Here is a 22,376-nt window from a genome sequence, read left to right on the forward strand (position 1 = left end):
GAATCTTGGGAAACACATCCTAAGTATAGGAAGCTGGATTCAGAACTGGAAGATGCATTACAGGTCATCTAATCCAACAAACTCATTTTATTCATAAGGAATCTGGTAAACAGAATGGTCGATGACAGTAAAGCTTCAGGGCTGGGATTGGAATACAGGTTTCTTTACTCCAGATGTCGAGTCTGGTATCTAAGTTCCTTGTGGTTCTGACATTCTATACTGTGAAGTGGCTCAGCAGGAGCTGAATGGAATCCAAGCAATAGAGCCCGACCCCTGATTACTACCACACCCGACCCTCTCCCCGCTGCCTCTGCGGAAAGGAAAGGAGCGCTTTCTTAAGAAAAGGGAAATCTGGACAACGACTTGAACAGGTGGCCTCAGCCTCCCATCCGCCATCTCCCGGCAACACCCGGTTGCCAGGGACAACCGTAGGGACACAATGACCCAGACAGGAGCCCTGGCCACCTCTAACATTTACACTCCGCCTCGGACCAGAACCAGCCATGGCCCAGAAACTCTTCACCGCCTCAGCTGTAGATAAGCTCAATTTCGTTGCACAGGATGAGATCTGGTAACTGCAGAGCCGCGGGGCTCCTGCATCTATCCGCCGACCGTCCCTGCCCCCTGCTCCAGCCCTCGGCTCCATTTCCACCTTCTTTCCTTCCTCTTCTCACACCCGCTCCCCAGCTCCCAAACAGATTCAGTGCCGCTGGCCGAGGTTCCCAGAAAGCCTCCTGACCACTCTTCCGAGTCGGACCACCCTGTCTCTGGCATTCAATTCTCCCGCCCCGTTACTCCATTCCCTAATCCACAACCTCCGAATTCTTTATTCTAGAATCCTCAACCCCTCCTTTCCTAATCTTTAATCCTTCAATCTTTAATCTCCAGCCACTCACTTCTCGATCTGTTGTTTCTCTGTTCCCTAATCCCCCACTCTCTAATCATTCATTCCATATTAAGCTTCAAACCTCTTTTTCTAATCCACAACTCCCCATTTCCTGATACCTAAAACCCATGGGTTAACCTTTCTTCCTCAGAATCCCAAATTTTCATTCTCAAAAACCCAACACATTCCCTAATCCCCAAACCTGCTTTCCTTAATCCTTCAAACTCTTATTCCCCAATTCTCAGATCATATTTTAGTTCAATATCTATTTTAGGTTCTAGCCTTAATTAGGAAAGTAAAGAGCTAACGATATTAGGGGATCTGACTGAAAATCTGCCTCAAGTGTAGTTAGGTGATGCAGTGAATAGAGAACGGCTCTGGAGTCAGGAGGACCTGAGATCAATTCCCACCTCAGAAACTTAATAATTACTTTGCTGTGTGACCTTGGGCAAGTCACTTAACCCCGTTTCCTTACCAAAAAAAACTGCCCCAGAGAAGTATTCCTGGAATTATATGACTAACCTCTGAATTTCCACCAAAACATTTTGCCTCATAGTTTTATTTCTTACCCTCCCATGACTTCATGAAAAATTACTCAATAGAACTGGAATGTGCAAGGACAGACTTTGTCCCTTATTCATTGTTTTGGATTTTTGTTTGTTTTGGTAATCAAAGTGGATTCAGTAGTTTGGAATTTACTCTAATTTGAAAACCACGTACTTTATGAGCAATTAAAGATTTGGGGGTTACCAATATTTTTAGTTCTCTGATGAATTTTAATAATGGTTAGGCTTGACAGGCTGAAGTTTCCAGATGTCTAATAGCCCCAATATTCATTCTTAACTAAAATATTTGAAACTTGTTATGGCTTATTGGAAGTAGTCACAAGTTTATGAACGTCCAAAATCTTTTTATGACTTTTCTCCTTTGTTTCAGTACTGAGAAATTTTTGTCCACCTGAAGCAATTTTCTCCTATTTTCCCACAGTATTCAGTATTAAAGAAAACAAAGGCTAATGAGGTTGAATAGTAAGAGAAATACATAGAGGTTATAGAGTGAGTGCTTTTGTATTTCAATGATGCATGATCAGTGTGGTATCACCCTCCACTGAAGAAGATATACTTCCTTAGTAGACCATTATGAGTTGCTAAGAGAGAGAGAAAAAAAGTACACTATCTAGTAGCCAGCTTTCTGGTGATATAACCCTTCAGATTTAATTAAGCTGGTTTTTCCAAAGACCACCATAATCCATTAACTTCCACACTCTAAATTTCTTTATTTCAATTGAACCTGACAGAGGTTACACTTTACTAGCTCTAAAGATGACCAAAATTTTGAAATATGAAATTTGTCTGTACCAAAAAAATCATAAGATAGTCTCCCAGGAAAAGTGAGACTAAGAGAGATATACATTTTCTCTAGAAATAATATAGAAACTAAAAGTTGATAGGAAAATTGAAACCCCATTTTAAGCAAAACCTGTTTGTTTTCTTGATTTTGTTAAAAACATCCCTTGTTCAGAATTTCAAATGGTTCTCTGATTTCTTGGGTAATTTTTACTTTAGTCTTGGTCTAAATGATTACATTATACCATCAATGAGGTTCTTGTTTAGGTAAGATTTCTTATGTCTTGCAATTGTATGCATGGCAGAAATCTGACAAACTAGATTTCAATGGATTCAGAAAAAGGGTAAGTAGGATCCCACGGACTAAAATTCTACAGGGGGAGTAAGTCAACCATGGTGGAAAGAGAAATTGACAAGAATGAGATTCTTAAAACATAAAAATAATTCCACTGAAGTTAAAAAAGGGTGTTGCACAATGACATTGCTATGAGTGCACAAAGAAGGTATTGTCCAATTTAGAATGTAGAGAGAGACAACACAGAACTTAGAAGTGAGGGCAAGTAATCAAAATTGAATATAAGTCCTAAAACAGTGTCAGGAGCACTAATACTCAAAATAAATTAATTTTGTCTAGGAATGCTGAAGTGGGTGGATAGGACAATGATAACTGACAATGGTGAGAATGATCATAAGAAGGATTGTAAGGGACATGCCAAAATTACTAAGATGTTGATATTCAAGACAAATAAGGAGACAGTAAAAGATTATTCAGGTATCTTGTGTCCAGGTTCAGAGGAATCATACTTAGAATAATGAAAACTCTGGCAGATGAGAAGGCAGAACTCTACAGATTTCTGAAAGATCAAAGAGAATTGGACAAAAAGCAGAGAAGGGTCATTGTTGTCCCTATTTTTTGGAGTCTTTCAAGTATAGGTTAGTGAAGTTGATTTTTGTTCTTGGAAAAATTCTAGAACAAATTATTAAGGATGGTTAGTGAGTTAGCTAGAAAAGGAAGCAATAAATGACAATCATCCCCATTTCATCATGAATCAGTAATGACAGTAGCCTTATTTCCTTTTTGGACAGAGTTATTACTGAATTGGACAAAAAGATATATTTTGTTCATACCTTTTTTTCTTGAATTTTTTTAGGGTTTTTTTTCAAGGCAATGGGATTAAGTGACTTGCCCAAGGCCACACAGCTAGGTAATTATTAAGTATCTGAGGTCAAATTTGAACTCAGACATTCCTGACTCTAGGGCCAGTGCTCTATCCAACATGCCACCTAGCCACTCCTGTTCATACCTTTTTTTTTTTAGCAAGGCAAACGGGGTTAAGTGGCTTGCCCAAGGCCACATGGCTAGGTAATTATTAAGTGTCTGAGACTAGATTTGAACCCAGGTACTCCTGACTCCAGGGCCGGTGCTTTATCCACTACGCCACCTAGCCACCCCCTGTTCATACCCTTTTTGCAAGTGACATAAAACTGAAGAAAAAGTTAGCTCATTGGAAAATAACAAAGGCAAAAACTTGACAATAATCTTGAGAGAATAAACCTCAAGCCAAACCTAGAAACATGAAATTTAGTAAGGACAAATGAAAAATCTTTCACCTGCTTGCTTTCTTTTTTTCATAATTTTGCAGTTATAAAAAGTAGGATGCATGTCTAGATTGACATTTCTCTGGGGGAAAAAAGACCTAGAATATTTAATGGACACAACTGAGTTTAAATCAATGGGGTAATGTAGCAACCAAAACCAAAACTAAATGCATCTTAAATTATATTAAAGGAGAGGTCTTATGTCCAGGACTGGAGAAGCAAGAATCCTATTGTATTCTGCCCTGATCAGACAGTGTCTGGAGTATCATATTCAATTCTAGGCATCTTATTTTAGATGTGACATTGATAAGTTGAAGAACATTCAGAGAAAGGCCACCAGGATCAATTAAGCAAAAAATATTTTATTAAGTGCTTACAATGGGGCTAATAAAGACAAAAATGAAAGGATCCTTACCCTCAAGGAGCTCACATTCTATTAGGGAAGACAACATGTACTCATATACTTATATAGAAAAATTATTTTTATATATTTTATATAATACACATGTAAAAAGATATTTGGAAAATATATATTGCATATGTGTATGTGAGAGATATATACTTACATACATATACAACATAATTAAAGGGAGTAAGTTAAAAGAGCAGATACTAGCAGTTGAGAAATAAGAAAAGGCCTCATGTAGAAAGTGCTATTTGAGTTGAACTTCAAAGGAAAGTAAGAATTCTAAGCCTTTAAAGGTATGAAATGAGTACATTCCAGGAATGGAGGGCAATTTACACAAATATACAGGTGGGAAATGGTATGCTATATGGGAGAAATAGCCAATAGATCACTTTGGCTAGAATGTAGGGAATACTAAAAAGTTATAGACCTAGAAAGATAACTAGGAGCAAGATTGTAAAGGATTTTACATATCAAACAGTGTTGTTTGAGTTCAATTCTAGAGATGATAGAGAGATTTGACTTTATTTAGCAGGGAAATAACATGGTCAGACCTATGCTTAAGGATAGGAGAGACAAAAGAAACTTGAGGCAAGGAAAATTATTATAAGACTGCTGTAATAGTCTAGACAACAAGTAACAAAGACCTGAGCCAATTTGGTTACCCTGTAAGTAGAAAAAAAAGGGAAAGATATGAAAGCTTATGTGGAAAAAATAGCACAATTTGACAACTGATTGAATATGGTGAGAAAAATTTAAAGTCTAAAATTACTCAGGTTGTAAAGCTTGATATCTATAATTAGAGAGGCATCCTCATCAGCAATAGAGAAATTAAGAAAAGGGGTAGAAGAAAGGGAAAGATTATGAGTCTTTTCTAGACAGGTTGAGTTTAAGATGTCAAGTTACAATCCAATGAGAAATTCCAGTTAGCAATTAGTAATCTGTAAGTAGAACTCAGGTAGGCCTGGATGACAATTCAATCTATGTGAGCTGATGAAGTCCCTAAGTGCTAAAATGAATAAGGGGAAGAGAAGAGGACCCAGGACTGAGCCTTGGCTGCAAGTGCAGCTAGGGGAAATGATTTGAATGCCATCCAACAAAGGAAATTGAAATGGTATGATCAGTCAGATGGGAGAAGAACCAAAAGGAGGCAGTGTCACGGGAAACCGTGGAAAAACCAGTAGGAAAAGTACAGTCAAAAATAGTCAACTGCTGCAGCTTAATCAAAAATGATAAATAAGGGTGCAACTAGGTGGTGCAGTGGATAGAGCACTGGTCCTGGAGTCAGGAGGACCTGAGTTCAAATGTGACCTCAGACACTTAATAATTGCCTAGCTGTGTGACCTTGGGCAAGTCACTTAATCTCATTGCCATAAATTTTTTAAAATTTTTAAAAAAAGAATGCTAAGTGAGGAAAGTATGAAGCACTTCAAAATCATGACATAGGAGTCTAAGTTGAAGAAACAAAAGACATTTTTCCTGGAGAAGAGATCATTGGAAGACAGAGGTGGAAAAGGGATTGCAAGCATGATTGCCATTGAATATTTCAAAGATTGCCATATGGAAGAGGGATTAGCCTTGTTCTTCAAGGCCAGAGGATAGAAGTGGGTGACATTTTTTCTACCAGGGGCAATTTGGATATTTATAACATCATTCTCAGGTCATAGAAATGATCAACTTTAAAATTAGCCTAGTATATTTGGTCATATATTTCATTAAATCACTTCTAAAAAGCTCCTAGTTTTGAGTTTCAAGTGCTACCAGTGATTGCCATGGCAGCACCAGATCAAATGAAGGTTTGGGGCCAATTTAACCTGCATTTAAGCATAAACTAATATTTAAAGCTATCTAAAAATGGAAATGGAAGTGTCATCCAGTTCACTGAAAGTCTTCTTTTAAGTAAAGGCTTGCTTATCACTAGTTGGGTAAGTTTACTAGAGACATGACATGGACTGATGACCTGGACCTTATCTTTGTATTTTTCTTTATGTTGAAAAGATGAACCACACTTTATATTGATTAGTCAATTAACAAGTATTCTTGAAACATCTATTATGTGTCAGACATTACTAGGTGCTGAGGATTCAAGTAAAAAGAATGAAAAAATTCCTAATCACAAGGAGTTTACATTCTAATAATATGGATATGAGCACAAATAAGAATATATGCAGGATAAATGTAAAGTAAATTAATACAAATATATACTATTGAAATACAAAATAATTTGAAAGGAGAGGGTTTTTGAGATACATGAATATATCTGGTACAGAACCCAAATAGTTCAGAGATCCTTCATGTTCTGTGCCAGTTATTATGGGCACACAGACACACACACACACAGACACACACAGACACACACATACACACACACACACACACACACACACACACACACACACACACACAAACACTCTCTCCCATCCAAGGCATTCTCCACCAAGAGACCAAGAATAATAAATCAAATAGCAAAGCCTTTAATTAGGACAGAATGGAAAAATAAATAACAAAAATTGATTTCTAGACTCTTTCTACATCCTGCTCCCCTGCACAAAGGTTTAATGTATAGAGAGTTGGTCTTGGCATCAGGAAGAATTAAGTTCAGTCTTCGCCTGGGCAAGTCACTCAACTTGTTGGCCTTAGTTTTCATGTAAGGTATAATTACCTAACAATAAAGACTGTCCAGAAATGTAATGCAATACTTCAGGGGGGTAAGAGGTTCTCTTATCTATATTCAAGTCAAGACTGAATAACCATTTACTTAAGTTACTATTGGTGATGATTAACCATCAAGTTTTAGATAGTCTGTCCTCTCTGGATTTCATGACTTTCTTCTCTCTCACTTGACCCATAACCTGTCTGGACACTTCTTGGAAGTCTTCTCTGCTAGTTCAACATCTAAGATCCATATCATAACTGTGATTGTTCCTTAAAGCTCTTTTTTGGGTCTTCTCTTCATTCTGTGTATACCCTCTCTCAGGGATCTCACCAACTCTCCCAGGTTTGAGTAGCATCTTTATAGTGATCACTCCCAGATCTATGTGTGTCTTCTAAGCTTGAGTCACTAATCACAAACTGCTTATAAGATAATCATTAGATATCCCAAAGACATTTCAGGCTTAACATGTCCAAACAAAACTTACTGTCTTTTCCCCAAAACCTACCTTCTTTCTGATTTCCCTATATCTGTTGAGGGTACTACCATTCTTCCAGATATACATGCTGACAATCTCAAAATCATTTTATCCTTTTTATTTTCCTTCACTCCCCATGTCCAGTCAATTACTAATCTGGGCTGATTCTTCATTCATAACATCTCTACTCATGTAACCGTTATCGTACCTCAGATCCTAATCTCTTTTATCCTAGACTATGGCAATCATATTCTAACCATTCTTCCCTCTTCTCCCTTCTCTGATCTATCATCCAATATTTCTAAAGCAGAGGTGCAACCATCTATGTCATTTTCCTAACCAGTCTTCTAGGGGCTCCCTAAAGCCCCTCAAAATATGACTCTAGACTCTTTCCAGGTTTGTTACACATTACCTTCTTTTTTAGACCCTATGTTCTAGGCAACTGGCTGGCCTGCTGTTCCCCATGTTCATCATTCCATCTCCTATTTCATACTTAGAATGTTCTTCCTTCCTACTCAATTCTGTCTTAAAGTGCCTGTGTTCGAGTTCAAGTGCTATCATATTTAAAGCCTTTCTTGATTCTCCCAGGGGCTAATGCCCCCCTACATGAATTTTAAGTGTATATGTATTTTGTATTTACTTTCTTTATGCCTATTGTTTCCCCTCAGTTTAATGTAAGCTCCCCGCATTTTTGCACACTGCCCTCCCTCACAATAGGCATTTTCTAATGCTTTTCAAAAGAATAAATAAGTGGAGGAATTGCACTAGATGTACTCTAAGGCTTCTTCTTACTCTGAAATCCTCTCATTCTATAATGAGCACCATATAATTAGAAGTAGAGAGTTGGATAGAGTACTATGCCTGAAGTCAAGAAGACCTGTGTTCAAATTTAGCCTCAGATATCTACTAACTGTAAGACCCAGGGCAAATCATTTAATTTCTTTCTGCCTCAGTTTCCCTTAACTACAAAATGGTTATTATAATTGCACTTACCTCCCAGGGTTGTGAGAATTAAAGGAGATAAAATTTGTGAGGCATTTAGAAAAGTGTGCCTGGCTTATAGCCTGCACTTATTTTTTTTTCTTTTGACTTGCTAATACTAGTTCAGGTTCATTAGGTCACTTTAACTATCTAACTTGGAAATTAATAATACAGTACCAATTAATAATAGAAGCCAATGATGGGGCACAATTTCATGGGTTTGATTATTTGTTAATATAGTTCTGAAAATTTGCTTTCATAACTGAGATTATTAATTTCAGGAAATACCGCCTTAAAGCTGAGAGAGATGCAAGGCATAATTGGCCTAAGAAGTGGGGATTTTTAACAATTCCTGTGGAAGAGGTAATAGTTCATTTTAAGAAGCACGTGGTTATTAAATGTACAAGGTGCAAGAATGAAATTGAGATGTGTCAGATACTGACTCAAATAATTATAATGTTCTTCTATTTTCATTGTTGTTGCCAATAAAATAGGCAATGTCTGGCAAAACTATGTAAAATATCATTTCTGGGGAGGGGGAAGAAAATGAGGTTTTTTTTTAAAAAAAGACAAATATTTAAAAAGCAAAAGAAATTTTCATTAATTCTTTTATAATGATGTTCTAAAAATCAATGAGGAAAAATTTGCTTCACAGAAAAGTCTCTACTATGCTATTTATTTGGGGCATATGTTCTTTGAAGTGAGGTTAATAATACTAGAAATACTTCAGATTTCCATGATTTAATAGAAATAGCAATGAATTCATAACAACCCACCAGGGTCAGAAGAACTGAATTCAAAACTCAATTCTTTTACCTATAACTGTATGACCTTGGGAAATTAACTTCAGCTCTACTGTCCTCAATTTCCTTATCTATAAATGATAATGATGTACTACAGGTCCTTTAAGGTTCCTTCCAGCAGTCCGAACTTCAGTTTCCATCTCTTGGATTAAATGATTTCAAAGTCTATTTTCAACTCTTAAATGTTGAAGCTAAAGTGTTTTGCAAAACTCAAGATGCTAGTAAAGCAGCAGAGTATAATGGAAAGTGCCTCAGATTTTGAATTAAAGAAGTTAAGTTGAAATTCCCTTTCTTCCACTTATTGCCTGTATGATTCTGAGTTTATCATTTCTTCTCTCTGGGTCTCAGTTTCTTCATCTGAAAAATGAAGAAGCTGAACTTGATAACTTTTTTTCCAGTTTTTTGCAAGGCAATAGGATTAAGTGACTTGCCCAAGGTCACACAACTAGGTAATCATTACACACCTGAGTTCAAATTTGAACTGGCCCAAATTGAGCTGGCCCAAACTAGATAGCTTCTAACTGAATCTATGACTATATAAATGTGTGTTTTAGCATTTTATATATTATAATATATTTAGCACATATTAATTATATATTTATGTCATAATGGTTATTATTAATCAGTATATAAAATGTAATAATAATTACTTATATCATTATAATATAATATGCCATATTATATTATCATTATTATATGGGTCCAAATTTTGGCTACAGTTTTCTCAAAATTTTGACCTAGAAGTGCCACAGTTGCACTCTAGGTTTGCAATGTAATCTATGTTTTTTTTCTTTTCTAACATAATTCACTTGAGGGGGAGTAGCCTACATTTGACTGGGCTAATACAGTCATTTTCATCCTCTATGGTTCTGTTACCCAGAATAAATATTCAGAGGCAGAGACTATATCTAAGGGTTTGCTGGAGTCAGATTTTACCAGACAGAGTCAATTGCTAAACTTTCAAAACCCTGAGTATGAATACTGATACTTCAGAATTTTGCACATTAGAACTTGATTTGTTGTTTTATTGTCTACTCTAGACTTAAGAGAGTGATGGAGAAAATGTTAATGATGCAGATTGTATTTTAAAGGATTTCATGGGGCAGCTAGGTGGTGCAGTGGATAGAGCACCTGCCCTTGAATCAGGAGGACCTGAGTTCAAATCCAGCCTCAAACACTTAATACTTGCTTGGCTGTATGACCTTGGGCAAGTCATTTAACCCCATTGCCTTGCCAAAAAAATACAGAGAAATAAAAGAGTCTCATACAATTTTTGAGAGTAAGTTATTAAGTATTTACTAGAGTATCACTGCCTATATGAATGTACTCATTCAAATTAAGCATTCAATGAAACCTAACTAATTTGACATCAATTTGGGCAGGTCATTTGAATTAGCAAAAATATTTTAATTACTTTAAAAGAAATTCAGTTTGTAACTTCCAGGTACCTTTAGCATCTCAAACTTGGCTAAGAAAAATGTTAATAATTAAAGATTTGGGAACCTCTAACTTTAACACAAACAGTAATTGTCTATATCTATTGTGATTTAGGGTATACAAAGTGCTTTCTTCAAAACAACTTTTGTAAGGCAGTCAATAGATTATTATCATCTCCATTTTACAGACGGAAACTGAAGTTTAAGGAGATTATACAAATCCCTCAGTCTTTATAAGTTTCATTTTCCTCACATGTAAAATGAAAAGATCTATGCTATCTAAATCTATTTTAACTTTTTAATCCGATGTGGTAGGGTAATTTACCCAAAGTTACATTAATAAGTAATTCTAAACACTAAACCTAAGTCAATCAGCCATTAAACATTTAGGGAGTACCTACTATGTGCTAAATAAGTGAAAAAAAGAAAAAACTCAAACTCATGGTCCCTTTTCCACTATAGACCAAATACTGTTATTAAAGTGTTTGGAGAAAAAAAAGTTTTCTTTTTGGGGGTAAATGTTACACCTATAACAAATCTTATTTATATTTACTATGCTTTCAACAAATTCTTCATAAATGATGCAAATTTAAAATTCTAAAATAACATTTTCCTTAATAATTGGAGAATTACAATAAACTCTAGGTGAATTGAGGGATATTTAAAATGACTGGTTATACACACACCTGCAATTCAAATCTCAATCCCAAATTCCATTGAAAATCAGTATCAGTTGTAGCTGACTTCAGAGTCCAGGAGTCTAAATGCAGATATCATTTACAATGCATCCAAAGACCATTTTATAAAGGGGAATTTAATGAGGTACAATATGACCCACTTGCCATTTAAAAATCATTTGAAATGATCTACATTAGGCAATCACTCCCAGGTTCTGTGAGTATTGGTGTGATAACTACTATAGATTCCAAATATGTGAGATTTGGTACAGGAGAATATGTTCTGCTTCTGTCCTTGGAAAGTGCATATATATGTAATGCCAACATTTAGACTTTAGTCTTAAGAAACTGGGCAAATTTTCAGGTATGAATTCATTAGATCCAAGTTTAGTTTAGGGAATTAAGTTGGGAACAGGTTGGACAGCTTTCTGGGGAAAATAATCATGTTGAATTCATATATTCTTTGGTGATCTAGACATTCTGTTTTAGTTACTAAGAAGAGAAGGGGAAGTACCTAAGCCTCCAAAGCCCAAGATAGAACTTCCAGGACATTTACGCATCCGGCCCGTGACACCAGTGGAAAAATATATTAAGGTTAGAAAATGGAATTTTTCAATACTGTTTTCATAAATAAAAAATGAACCACAATGGAAATCGTGTTCATTCTGGATGCAAAAAATAAAAATTCAGAGGCTGAAAAAATATACCACTGCACTGAACTCTAATTAAAACTATAGAAATATACCTTTCTAGTTTGGGGGGACATTGAAGGATGTTCTGTGTTATATATCAGAAGCATCAAATATTAGAGGTAGAAAAACCTTTAGAATATAGGGCATAACCTGGAAAAGATCTTTGAATATACAAGATAGAATACTAATTAAGCACCTAAACTATGCCAAACATGTTGCTCAGCACTAAGGACATAAAGAAAGTCCCTGCTCTCAAGGATCTCATGATCTAATGGTGGAGAAAATATATAAATTAACAATGTTAAAATAAACTATATACAGGATACATTAGAAATAATCAGCCAACAGAAGGTGTTGGAATTAAGAGGAGCTGGGAAAGATCATTTCCTGTGGATGGAATTTTAGTTGAGATTTGAGGGAAGCCAGGAAGTAAAAGATAAGGAAGGAGAGCATTCTAAATGGGGGAGGGGGGATAGTCAGTAAAAATGCCCTGAATAAGGAGATTGGAATGTCTTGTTCTAGGCCATTCACTGGATCAAAGGGTATTTGTGGGCTGTAAGGTGTAGGAAGATGAGAACGTAGGGGAGAGCAAGGCTTATTATAAAGACTTTGAACATCAGAGAATTATATATTTGATCCTGGATTGTTGTTGCTTGTCTTTTCATTATCGAAGAAGACATCAGAGAGATGAGGCCATGACATGTAAATGAATTGAATTTGATCCTGGAAGTGATAGGAATCCAATGGAGTATATTGACAAGGGGGGTAAATGACACGAATTTAAAAATCATAGATTATATCTGGAAGAAATTTCAGAGATTATCTAATCTAAAGTCTCACTTAAGAGACAAGAAGTTAAGGGACTTGCCTCAGGTCACACACACACACACACACACACACACACACACACACACACACACACACACACACACACACACAAAGATTCCAAGTCTCTTGGTTTCTAGCCAAGTACTCATTCCTTCCATGTCTACCTAGGAAGCACTTACAATTTTCTTTTCTCTCTACTTAACTAAAAAGAAAGGAAAATATCTGAATAATGTGATGCCCAACACAACCTATAGATTCATGAAATTTAGAAATACAAAAAATATAAAATTAAAGAGGCAGCATCCAGAATCAGGAAAATCTAAATTCAAATCTGACCTTAGAAACTCACTAACTAAGTAATCTAGGGTAGGACACTTAGCCTCAGCCCCATCATCTGTAAAATGAAGTGAATAATAGCATTTTCCCCCCAGGTTATTGTGAAGATCAAATAAGATATTATTTGTAAAGTGCTTTGCAAACCATAAAGCATCATATAAACGCAAGCTATAACCATCATTATCATCATCAATCAAAACTTTAGAGTTCGTCTGGGTCCAGAATAATAAATCCTCAAAACTGGAAGGTACCTGAGAGGTCACCTAATATAACATTTGTTGTTGTTTGTGCAATCACATCAAACTCTTTATGATCCCTTGGGGGTTTTTTGGCAAAGACCCTGGTGTGGTCTGCCATTTCCTTCTACAGTGGATTAAGGCAAGCAAAGATCAAGTTATTTGCCCAAGGTCAAAATACAGCTAGTGTCTAAGACCAGATTTGACCTGACTCAAGGACCCAGTTCTCTAACCATCTAGCTACCCCACTAGTATGACATTCCATTTGAACAATATTCCCTCTACAACACACCTGATAAACATAGAAGTCAAGCTTCTCTTAAACATTTCAATGGAGGGAGTGGGGAGAGAAAGGCAAACTAACCTACCACCTCCTAAGGCAATCCATTCCACCATGGAGCAGCTTAATAGCCAGCCTAAATTTTCCCCTTTTAAACTTCCACCCATTGTTTTAGTCTTGCTCTTTGGTGCTGAGGGGAATAAGCCTAGCATCTCTTTCACATAGCAGCCATTCTAATACTTGAAGATCAATGACATCTTCTTTAACCCTACAAGTATTAGCTACTTCAAGCTGAATATATCTAAGAGCTTCGATCAGTCTTCATAGGAAAAGATCACAGGGTTTTCTACCATTGTGATCTCCCTTCTCTATTCCTTCCTAAAGTGTGATGTGCAAAACTGAACATAATATTCCAGATGCAATCTGATTAGAACAGAATAAAGTAAGACTATCATCTTGCTAGTCCAGGAGACATAATTCCACTTTAAATGAAGCCTGGCATTGCATTAGCTTTTCTAGGCTACTCAAGCACACTGTTGGCATGTTGTCAGATTTGTAGCATTTTAAGATTCCAGTTCCCCAGTTATTTTATAGACAAACTGCTATTTAGGCCTGTCTCTACAATCTTGTAACTATGGAACTGAATTTTTGAACACTAGGTGAAACACTTTACATTTATCACTGTTAATTTTGATCTTATACAATTCAACCCACATTTCTGGTCTATTTTTTGGATTCAAGTCCTTTTGTGTCTTTGTATCATCTACAAATTTGATAAAACTTAGTATCATATACAAATTTGATAAAACTTAGTATCATATACAAATTTGATAAGAATCCCATCTATGTCTTTATCCAAGCCACTAACACAAATGTTAAACAGATCAAATTGTACATAGCAGAAGTACACAGTTTCGTGTACAACCTTCTTCTCTATTATATCCTAGCTATAATTTATATAGTTCTTTAAAGGTCACAAATGAGCAAACTGAAACTGAAAGGCTAAGAGATTTACAGTTAAGGTTAGGATCAGAATTTGAACTCAAATCTTCCTTAACATTTAAATTCAGCACTCTACCCACTGCATCACCTAGCTGTTCTTTGAACACTGAAGTATACATATTCTCTGATGCTTATCATGTCATAATGAAAAGAAATATTGAGCATTTGAGAAAAAAGGCTAAATAATATAGTAACAAATCAGATCCCTCGCATTCCAGTGAAGACTTTCTTTTAAGTTGAAGGGGAGCCATTAGTTACTATTTTAGGTATTCAAATATTTAAACTTCTAAATCTACTTAAAGATATTATCATTTAGCCTACATCTCTCTTCCTACCCATAAGAATAGCACAATTTGTCAAAGGATTTGTTAGAATCTAGGTACATTATATATCATTCTCCTCATCTACTACTCTAACCATGCTGATGCCCCCCAAAATGTTCAAAACTTTCATCTGACAAATAAGGACAATGAAGCCCAGTCTACTGTCTTCCTCAAGCTCACCTAGATGCTTAATGGCAAAGTCAGAACTAGTACCCAGCTCTTTGCATATATCCATGCTTTTCTGTGACTTTCACAAGAATATCACATTCCTTAAAGTTAAAAATTGAAGAGTTTTTAAAAATGAACAAACTGAAACATTTTGTTCATATCCCTTTGTTTAAACCCCATTTTCCACTATCACCAAATAAGTTCCTCTCTCCACCCAGATCTGGTCTCCCTTCATCACTCCATGTCCCTTTCTTCTTCCACTTCTCTCACATGAAATATTCACCCCTCTCCCTTCCTCTATCCAAATCTTCCAATCATTCAAGATCCAACTTAAGTCCACCTGCACGATGATGACATTGATAATCAGATGATCAATTAATCAATATATATTTATTAAATGCCTGTTTGCAAGCAAACAGCTTTTGCCCATAAGAGGCTTACTTACATCTAATGGCAGGACAGACAACATGTAGATCAGTAAGTACAGACAAGGTAAATATTGGATAAACAAGAGAAAATGAATAGAAAGAAGGCTCAAGAATCAAGAGAAGATGGGAAAGGCTTCCATAGAAGATAATGTTAATAATAACAGTTGGCATTTATATAGCACTTTAAATTTTTCAAAGTGCTTTAAGAAACTAAAAACAAGATTAGTATTAGCTATTGTTTCCTAGAGCTCCAGACCCTGGCAACAGATGGAAGATTTTCTCCATAAAAAGCTTCAGAGAGCACAATTGTTGTTCCCTGAGGGGTAAGAAATGGAAAAATGGGAGGAATAGTGAGAGCAACTCTTAATTCTGAGTCTGGAGTAAATTGCCTATACTTGAAAAAAAAGAAAAGAAAAAACACATTAGTTTCTTATGGAAGCATCATGATACAGGGAATAGGGGGTGGACTTGGAATCAGGAAAACCAGAATTTGAATCCCACCTTACACATTTATTAGTTTTGTCTTATCACCTAACCTTTTAGGTCTCAATTTCCTCATCTCTAAAAAGTAGGAATATTAAACTCAATGATTTCTAGAGTCCCCTTAATCTTTAAATCTGTAATATTGTGATCATTAAAATGAATCATAATCATTGATTATTTTTTTTTGCAAGGCAGTGGGGTTAAGTGGTTTGCCCAAGGCCACACAGCTAGGTAATTATTAAGGTCTGAGGCCGGATTTGAACTCAGGTACTCCTGACTCCAGAGCCAGTGCTCTATCCACTGCACTACCTAGCTGCCCCATAATCATTGATTATTGATTTAACCCTCTATGTGCAAAGCACATAATGTGCTAAATATTTTTTGTATGCTAAGTATTTTTTAATAAAATGGTGACTGATTCAGTCCCTGATCCCAAGGAATTTTTACTGCTGAGAGTAGTAATAGAAGACATAAGACTATGATACAATTAGAATTTGCTAAGTTCATGGGAGAGATAAAAGCAATATAAGATAAAAGATTGAAAGAAGGAAAGATCCTAGAGGGTAAAAATGGGGAGAAATCGGATAAGTTTCCTAGAAGAGACAAGTCCTCCCCCACCATAACTCTTTTAGAATTGGAAAGATTCCAGCAAGCAGAGATGGAGGGATCTGATATGGGAGATAAAGGGAATGAAGGTAAAGAAAAGGGAGAGTTTCAGGGAAAGACTAGTTTGGCAAGAACATAGCATAAGTGAGAGTAGTGGGGGATAAGGCTTGAAAGGTAGATTTCAAGCAGACTATAGAAGATTTTGAATGTCAGACTGAATTGAAATGATGAGAATGATCATTGTGATTTTTATAATATATTATACAATCACAGATCATTAGAGTTGGAAGGGAACCTTAGAGAAGATTGAGGGAAGTCTTTTGATTCTACATATGATCAATTAGAGGACGAGGACCAGAAAGGTAGAATGATTTCCCCAAAATTACTCAATAAATTATTACTGGAGTCAGAAGCCATATCCAGGTTTCCTGAATTCTCAGTCAAATAGTCTTACTCTTGTACTGGTTCTAGGAAAACTGTTGAAGCCAGTAATAATGAAATGAAAATGGTCAACATGTATGTAGTATCTACTATGGGTCAGACACCATACTGGGTCTTTTTTTATATTTAATACCCACAACAAATTGCAGGCGAAAGATGTTATTATTATCTCCATTTTACAATTGAGGAAACGGAGGCTTTCCCAAAGTCACACAACTCTTAAGTGTCCGAGGTGTCAGTTATTCTTAACCCAAGGCACAGTACTTTGGACAAGTCACTTAATCCTGATGCCTCATATCCAGACCATCTCCAGTTGTCCTGATCCTTATCTGATCATTGGACCCAAATGACTCCTGAGGAAAAGTGGGGCTAGTGAATTAGCACAAGTATCCTCTCACTCAAATCCAGTTCATTGTGCTTGCCATGGCATCATCCCTGATGGTCTTCTTCAAGAACAAAGGAAAAACAAAAATATACTATCCACTGCTTCACCTTTCTATGACAGAATGATAGCTTCTTGATGGCAAACACTTTCATTTTGTCTTTGAATACCTAGCTGTTAGTATGTAATAGATATATTAAATAGATATGTATAGATAATAGATATTCAATAAATTCACTTTAAGATTGATTAATGTAAGAAAAAGAGGGAAAAGAAACTTGAGGGAATAACTGCATTTGCTTTTATTTGTGTTTGTGCAGTTTAATAAATAACACTTAATAAATTCGTGATGACTGACCACACACACACACACACACCCCTTTCCTCTAAATAAGTTTAATTTCTCTCCCCTTTGTACTACTTTGAGTATATAGTCTTCCAAGACACTGTGACATTTTCTAGTGTGCCCTTGATTTGTTTCCAGGTTCGGAACTATCCTATGTAGAACTCTCTAGATCTGTGTCTGGTACCCAGAAAAATGCCAGAGGAGAGGTAGGGGGGAGGGGCGAGTGACTATTAATCCTCTTCACATCTGTGGGTAAAAATGACACTGTCTGCTTTTACTGTTAGCAATGGATCATCAGACTGTATCCTTTCCACTGAGGTGGATTAGATTTAATCCCCCTCCTACTCATTCCTTTCTGGAGTCTGGCTCCTGGTGGCTTCGGCACAGAGGAGCATTGGTTTCCCCATTCTGCTGCTCTGTGGGTGGCACTTGTGACCGCCATAATTATCTTTTCAAAGGAAGGGGCTCCACCTAAGTATCACAAACAGTTTCCAGCCTTGGCTGGAGAACAAAGAAGAATAGTCCTGGCAAGAGAACAAACTGAAACATTGTTTTCTCTCTGTGTGTTTCTCTATTGAGTAAGTCCCCAGATGTGAAAGCCATACAGCAGAGAGCTGTTTTCCTGTAGCCCAGGCATTCCAGCCAAATTCAACCCAGCCCCAAGAAAAGAGCAGGGCTGAGTTTACCAGGCTCAGAACTGAATACATACATACATACATACATACATACATACATACATACATACATACTTATAGGCATATAGATTCAATATAATAGGTCAATTCCTTTACCATCTTTCTCATTGAACATAAAATTAAAAGGTCCTGCTTAACGGTTGGTTACAAGACTCCCCCAGGACAAGTGGGATTTTTTTGAAAGCTATTTGGCCTTAAAAACTAATTTCTCTTTCTAAGCTATCCCAATAGTAACTCTAGTTCCTTGCGCATTAATTTGACTTCTTTCTCTTTCTGTGGGTTTTCCTGGAGATTAATTTTAGTACTTGATAGAGAAAATCTATTAAAGGGCAGATTTTTCTTCTCTCTGCAGCAATTTAAACCAACCTAGACAGCTAAAGGGGTTATTACAGGCAGAGATGGAAAATAAGAAGATAAGGATGAGTTCAGTAATCCATAATATATTAAACACCCTTGTCTCTCACTTAACTCTACTAGATCTAATATTCCTAGTTGGTGGCATCTTTGTCTAAATCACCTTGTAATAGCAGAACAGATGATTATGTAAAATTACAATCACAAAAAAACCTTTCTAAACATTTACCATCATTTTCCAAAATGCTCAAATCTGTTGATTGAATTGACAAATTGAACTGTGTTCTTTCATTTCAGATATGATGCTATTTTCTTTGTTTTAATTAGATTCAGTTTTCTTTTATTCCATGTGGTCTAGGCAATGAGGGACTTTTTTGATTTGGATATTTGTGTGTGTGTGTGTGTGTGTGTGTGTGTGTGTGTGTGTGTGTGCGCGCGCACTAGAGCCTATTAATCAAAATAGGAAGGTTTTGAATAGCCAGAATGTCATCTGGCACAACCGCAATAGATTTTGTAAAGGGCAGCTTGGACACAAAAATGTCAAACATTTTAGACTAGATTCTTCTTTGCTAATGAAGTTATTTTACTACAAGAAAAGAATTAAGGGCATTCATAACTATATGATAAAAAGTATTTAATTGATTTTCAGAAGTGATGTGAGCAGCAGAATGCCTCTAATCTTAATATGCATTTTCAAAGTTCACATTATGATGTTCTCCTTTGATGAGCTAGTATAATACTGAACAGTTTCTGGGGTTCAGAAGCTATGACAATGGGGTACAAATTATGACAGGTTCTTCCTATCAAGCTGAAAAGAATTCAGTGAGCATTATTAGATCTGAGGGTCTATATCTGTCTGCCATTACAGAATCTTTTTTTTGCAAGGCAATAGGGTTAAGTGACTTGCCCAAGGTCACAGAGCTAGATAATTATTAAGTGTATGAGGCCAGATTTGAACACAGGTACTCCTGACTCCAGGGCCAGTGCTCTATCCACTGCTCCACCCTGCTACCCCCATTGAAGAATTTTAATTTTCCTAGTCTTAATTTCCTCATCTAAAAATAGGAATAATGTTTACTCTGCCTTCCCCACAAGGCTCTTGAAGGAGTCAAGAGACCTGAGTTCTAGTCCCAGTTTTGTCTCTAATCTATCCCGTGACCTTGGGCAATTCATTTTCCTACTTTGGGTCTTGGTTTCCTCATATATATAAATTGAGTCAGTTGGACAAACTTGTTCAATGAGGTCCTGTCTAGCTCTACTATTCCAAGTTCAAGGACGAGTCTAGTTAATATAGAAGAGATTAGGCACCTCTAACAAAAATGAAAACAACAAGAATAATTATATAACATTCACTCTTTGCCAGGTGGGAGCTAAGTTCTTTCCAACTGTTATCTCATTTGACCTTTATAATGACCCTGGGAGGTACTTGTATTATATCCACTTTGTAGAAGAGGAAACTGAGACAAACAGAGGTATTGACCTCCCCTAGACCACACAGCTAGGAAACTGTCAGAGACTTGATTTAAGCTCAGGTCTTTCTGACTCCAGATCCAGTATTCTATCCATGGCACCACCAGCTGCCAATATTTTGGCCACAGAAATTCTCCAGGATAATATACTTATTAAGGCATGGAAGGGCTATGATCTTTATTAATAAAGGACATACTCAAACCAATGAGGTCTCAATTCCTTCAAGAATGGGGTTAGTATGTTACTTTTTTTAAGTTCAATTCCTTACAAGTCTCCAGAATGTTCATTTGTCATTTAAAGCCCTTCACAACATGGTGGTCCCTTCCTTCTTTCAAATCTCCTTGCTTGGAGCACTAGGTGGCACAGTGGATAGAGCATCAGCTCTGGGGTGAAGAGGACATAAATTGAAATCCAGCCTCAGACACTTTATAATTACCTAGATGTGTGACTTTGGGCAAGTCACTCAACACCATTGCCTTGCAAAAAAAAAAAAATCTCCTTGCTTTTTACTCCCCTCCACACACTTGATGATTAGTAGCCTATTTGCTTTTCTCTCACTCCCAAACTTGATTTGTTCTACCCACTCATCTCCATCACTTGACATTCCTGATTTCCTTCAAGATTAAGTTCAACAACTCCTTTTTCAGGATGCTTTCTCCAGTTCTTGCAGTTGCTAGAGCCTTCCCTTCTAAGCTTATTTTCTCCCTATATTGTATTGTATCCTGTACATATCATTTATATAATGGTCTCTCTCATTAGAATGTCCTCCTTGAGGGCAGGGAATATATGCATACATACATATATATATTATATATACACATGCATATGCATATACATATACTCACACTAAACATGTGTGTATATGTGTGGAGAGAGAGAGAAAGGCAAGAGACTTTTCTTTGTATCCTCCAATTAGTAGAGTGCTTGGCATACCATAGTCAGGAAGACCTGAACTTAAATCAAGTCTCAGACAGACAGTTTCCTAGCCGTGTGACCCAGGGGAGGTCACTACCTCTGTTTGCCTCAGTTTCCTCTTCTACAAAATGGATATAATACTACTACCTTGAGAATTCAGCTTATTTTCTACCTTCTTTGAATCTCTAATTGCTAGCACAGAGGATGTGGTAGGTGCTCCATAAATGTTTGCTAAATTGAATATGAATTTGTTCGAAAGATAACTTTAAAGTCTTGACTTTTTTCATTTCAGGTCTACCCATCACCACCAGTCCCTCAAACCACTCAGGGTTTTATCGGCTGGAGATCCACAGTTCCTGGTCTAGAACTTGAGAAAAACTACAAGATTATAAGCTGTAAAGGTGCCTTTGCCAAAAAACTTCAATGGCCTGAGCAGGGAATCTACTGAAGCCCAGGGGATCCAGAGTGGGCCTTGTGTCTTCTCAAAGAATGTGAGAACCTTGATCATTTTAAGACTAACAAGAAGCTGAAATCACTATGAATTGGTTTTTTTTTTTAAAGTATGATGTTGAGGCACTTAGCATAGGCTAAAAAAATTCTGTGAACTTTTTGGAATTCAGACAGGTCACACTTCAAAAAGCTGAGTAGATTTATTCTGCTAAAAAAAGTGTCTTGGTTTTATTCTTTATTGTCAATACTCCCTGAGCATATAAAGTATTTTCTGATCTATTCTACATGACATCATGACTCTTTCTGTGGGTATTGTTATATGTTTATGGATATTATATGAATATTTACTTATATGATTATAAAACTTAAACTTTTTGTGTTAAAAAACTGACATCAGAATTACAAATACAGTTATCCCTTCCAAATCACAAGGCTTAAGGGTTCAATGACCCCCAGGATCTGGAAAATTAACCCTTCCTTCATACCAAAGAAGAAATTTGAATTATTATGGTATTAAATGAAAAATTATGTTGATATTCTACAATATTATGCATATATTTTATGCATTTCTGAGCTTTAAAACTTTTTTTCTGTGCCACCTCCTGGCCTTTGCAAAATTGGTAAAAAAAAAATTCCCATTTAATTTCTTTTGCTGAGCTGCCCATATAAAAAAACT

General features: G+C 36.4%; 1 protein-coding gene across 1 annotated transcript; it reads left to right on the top strand.

The window, feature by feature from the left end:
- Positions 1-413: 413 nt before the first annotated feature.
- On the top strand, positions 414-21,989 carry CIMIP1 (ciliary microtubule inner protein 1). Its single transcript, XM_074227386.1, has 4 exons — positions 414-571; positions 8,631-8,712; positions 11,755-11,859; positions 21,543-21,989. Exons 1-4 carry the CDS (start codon positions 504-506, stop codon positions 21,696-21,698), a joined length of 411 nt encoding a protein of 136 aa, XP_074083487.1. The 5' UTR covers positions 414-503; the 3' UTR covers positions 21,699-21,989.
- The last annotated feature ends 387 nt before the right edge of the window (positions 21,990-22,376 follow it).

The sequence above is a fragment of the Macrotis lagotis genome, chromosome 1 (genome assembly GCF_037893015.1).
Source record: "Macrotis lagotis isolate mMagLag1 chromosome 1, bilby.v1.9.chrom.fasta, whole genome shotgun sequence".
In the NCBI taxonomy this organism is placed as follows: Eukaryota; Metazoa; Chordata; class Mammalia; order Peramelemorphia; family Peramelidae; genus Macrotis; species Macrotis lagotis.

What these genes read in the sequence shown, in the direction of transcription:
- CIMIP1 (XM_074227386.1), top strand. Translation starts at nt 504, where the DNA reads ATGGCCCAGAAACTCTTCACCGCCTCAGCTGTAGATAAGCTCAATTTC. An exon ending in TAACAATTCCTGTGGAAGAG is followed by an intron (nt 8,713 to 11,754) that starts GTAATAGTTCAT and finishes ATTCTGTTTTAG; the next exon opens with TTACTAAGAAGAGAAGGGGA. An exon ending in CAGTGGAAAAATATATTAAG is followed by an intron (nt 11,860 to 21,542) that starts GTTAGAAAATGG and finishes TTTTCATTTCAG; the next exon opens with GTCTACCCATCACCACCAGT.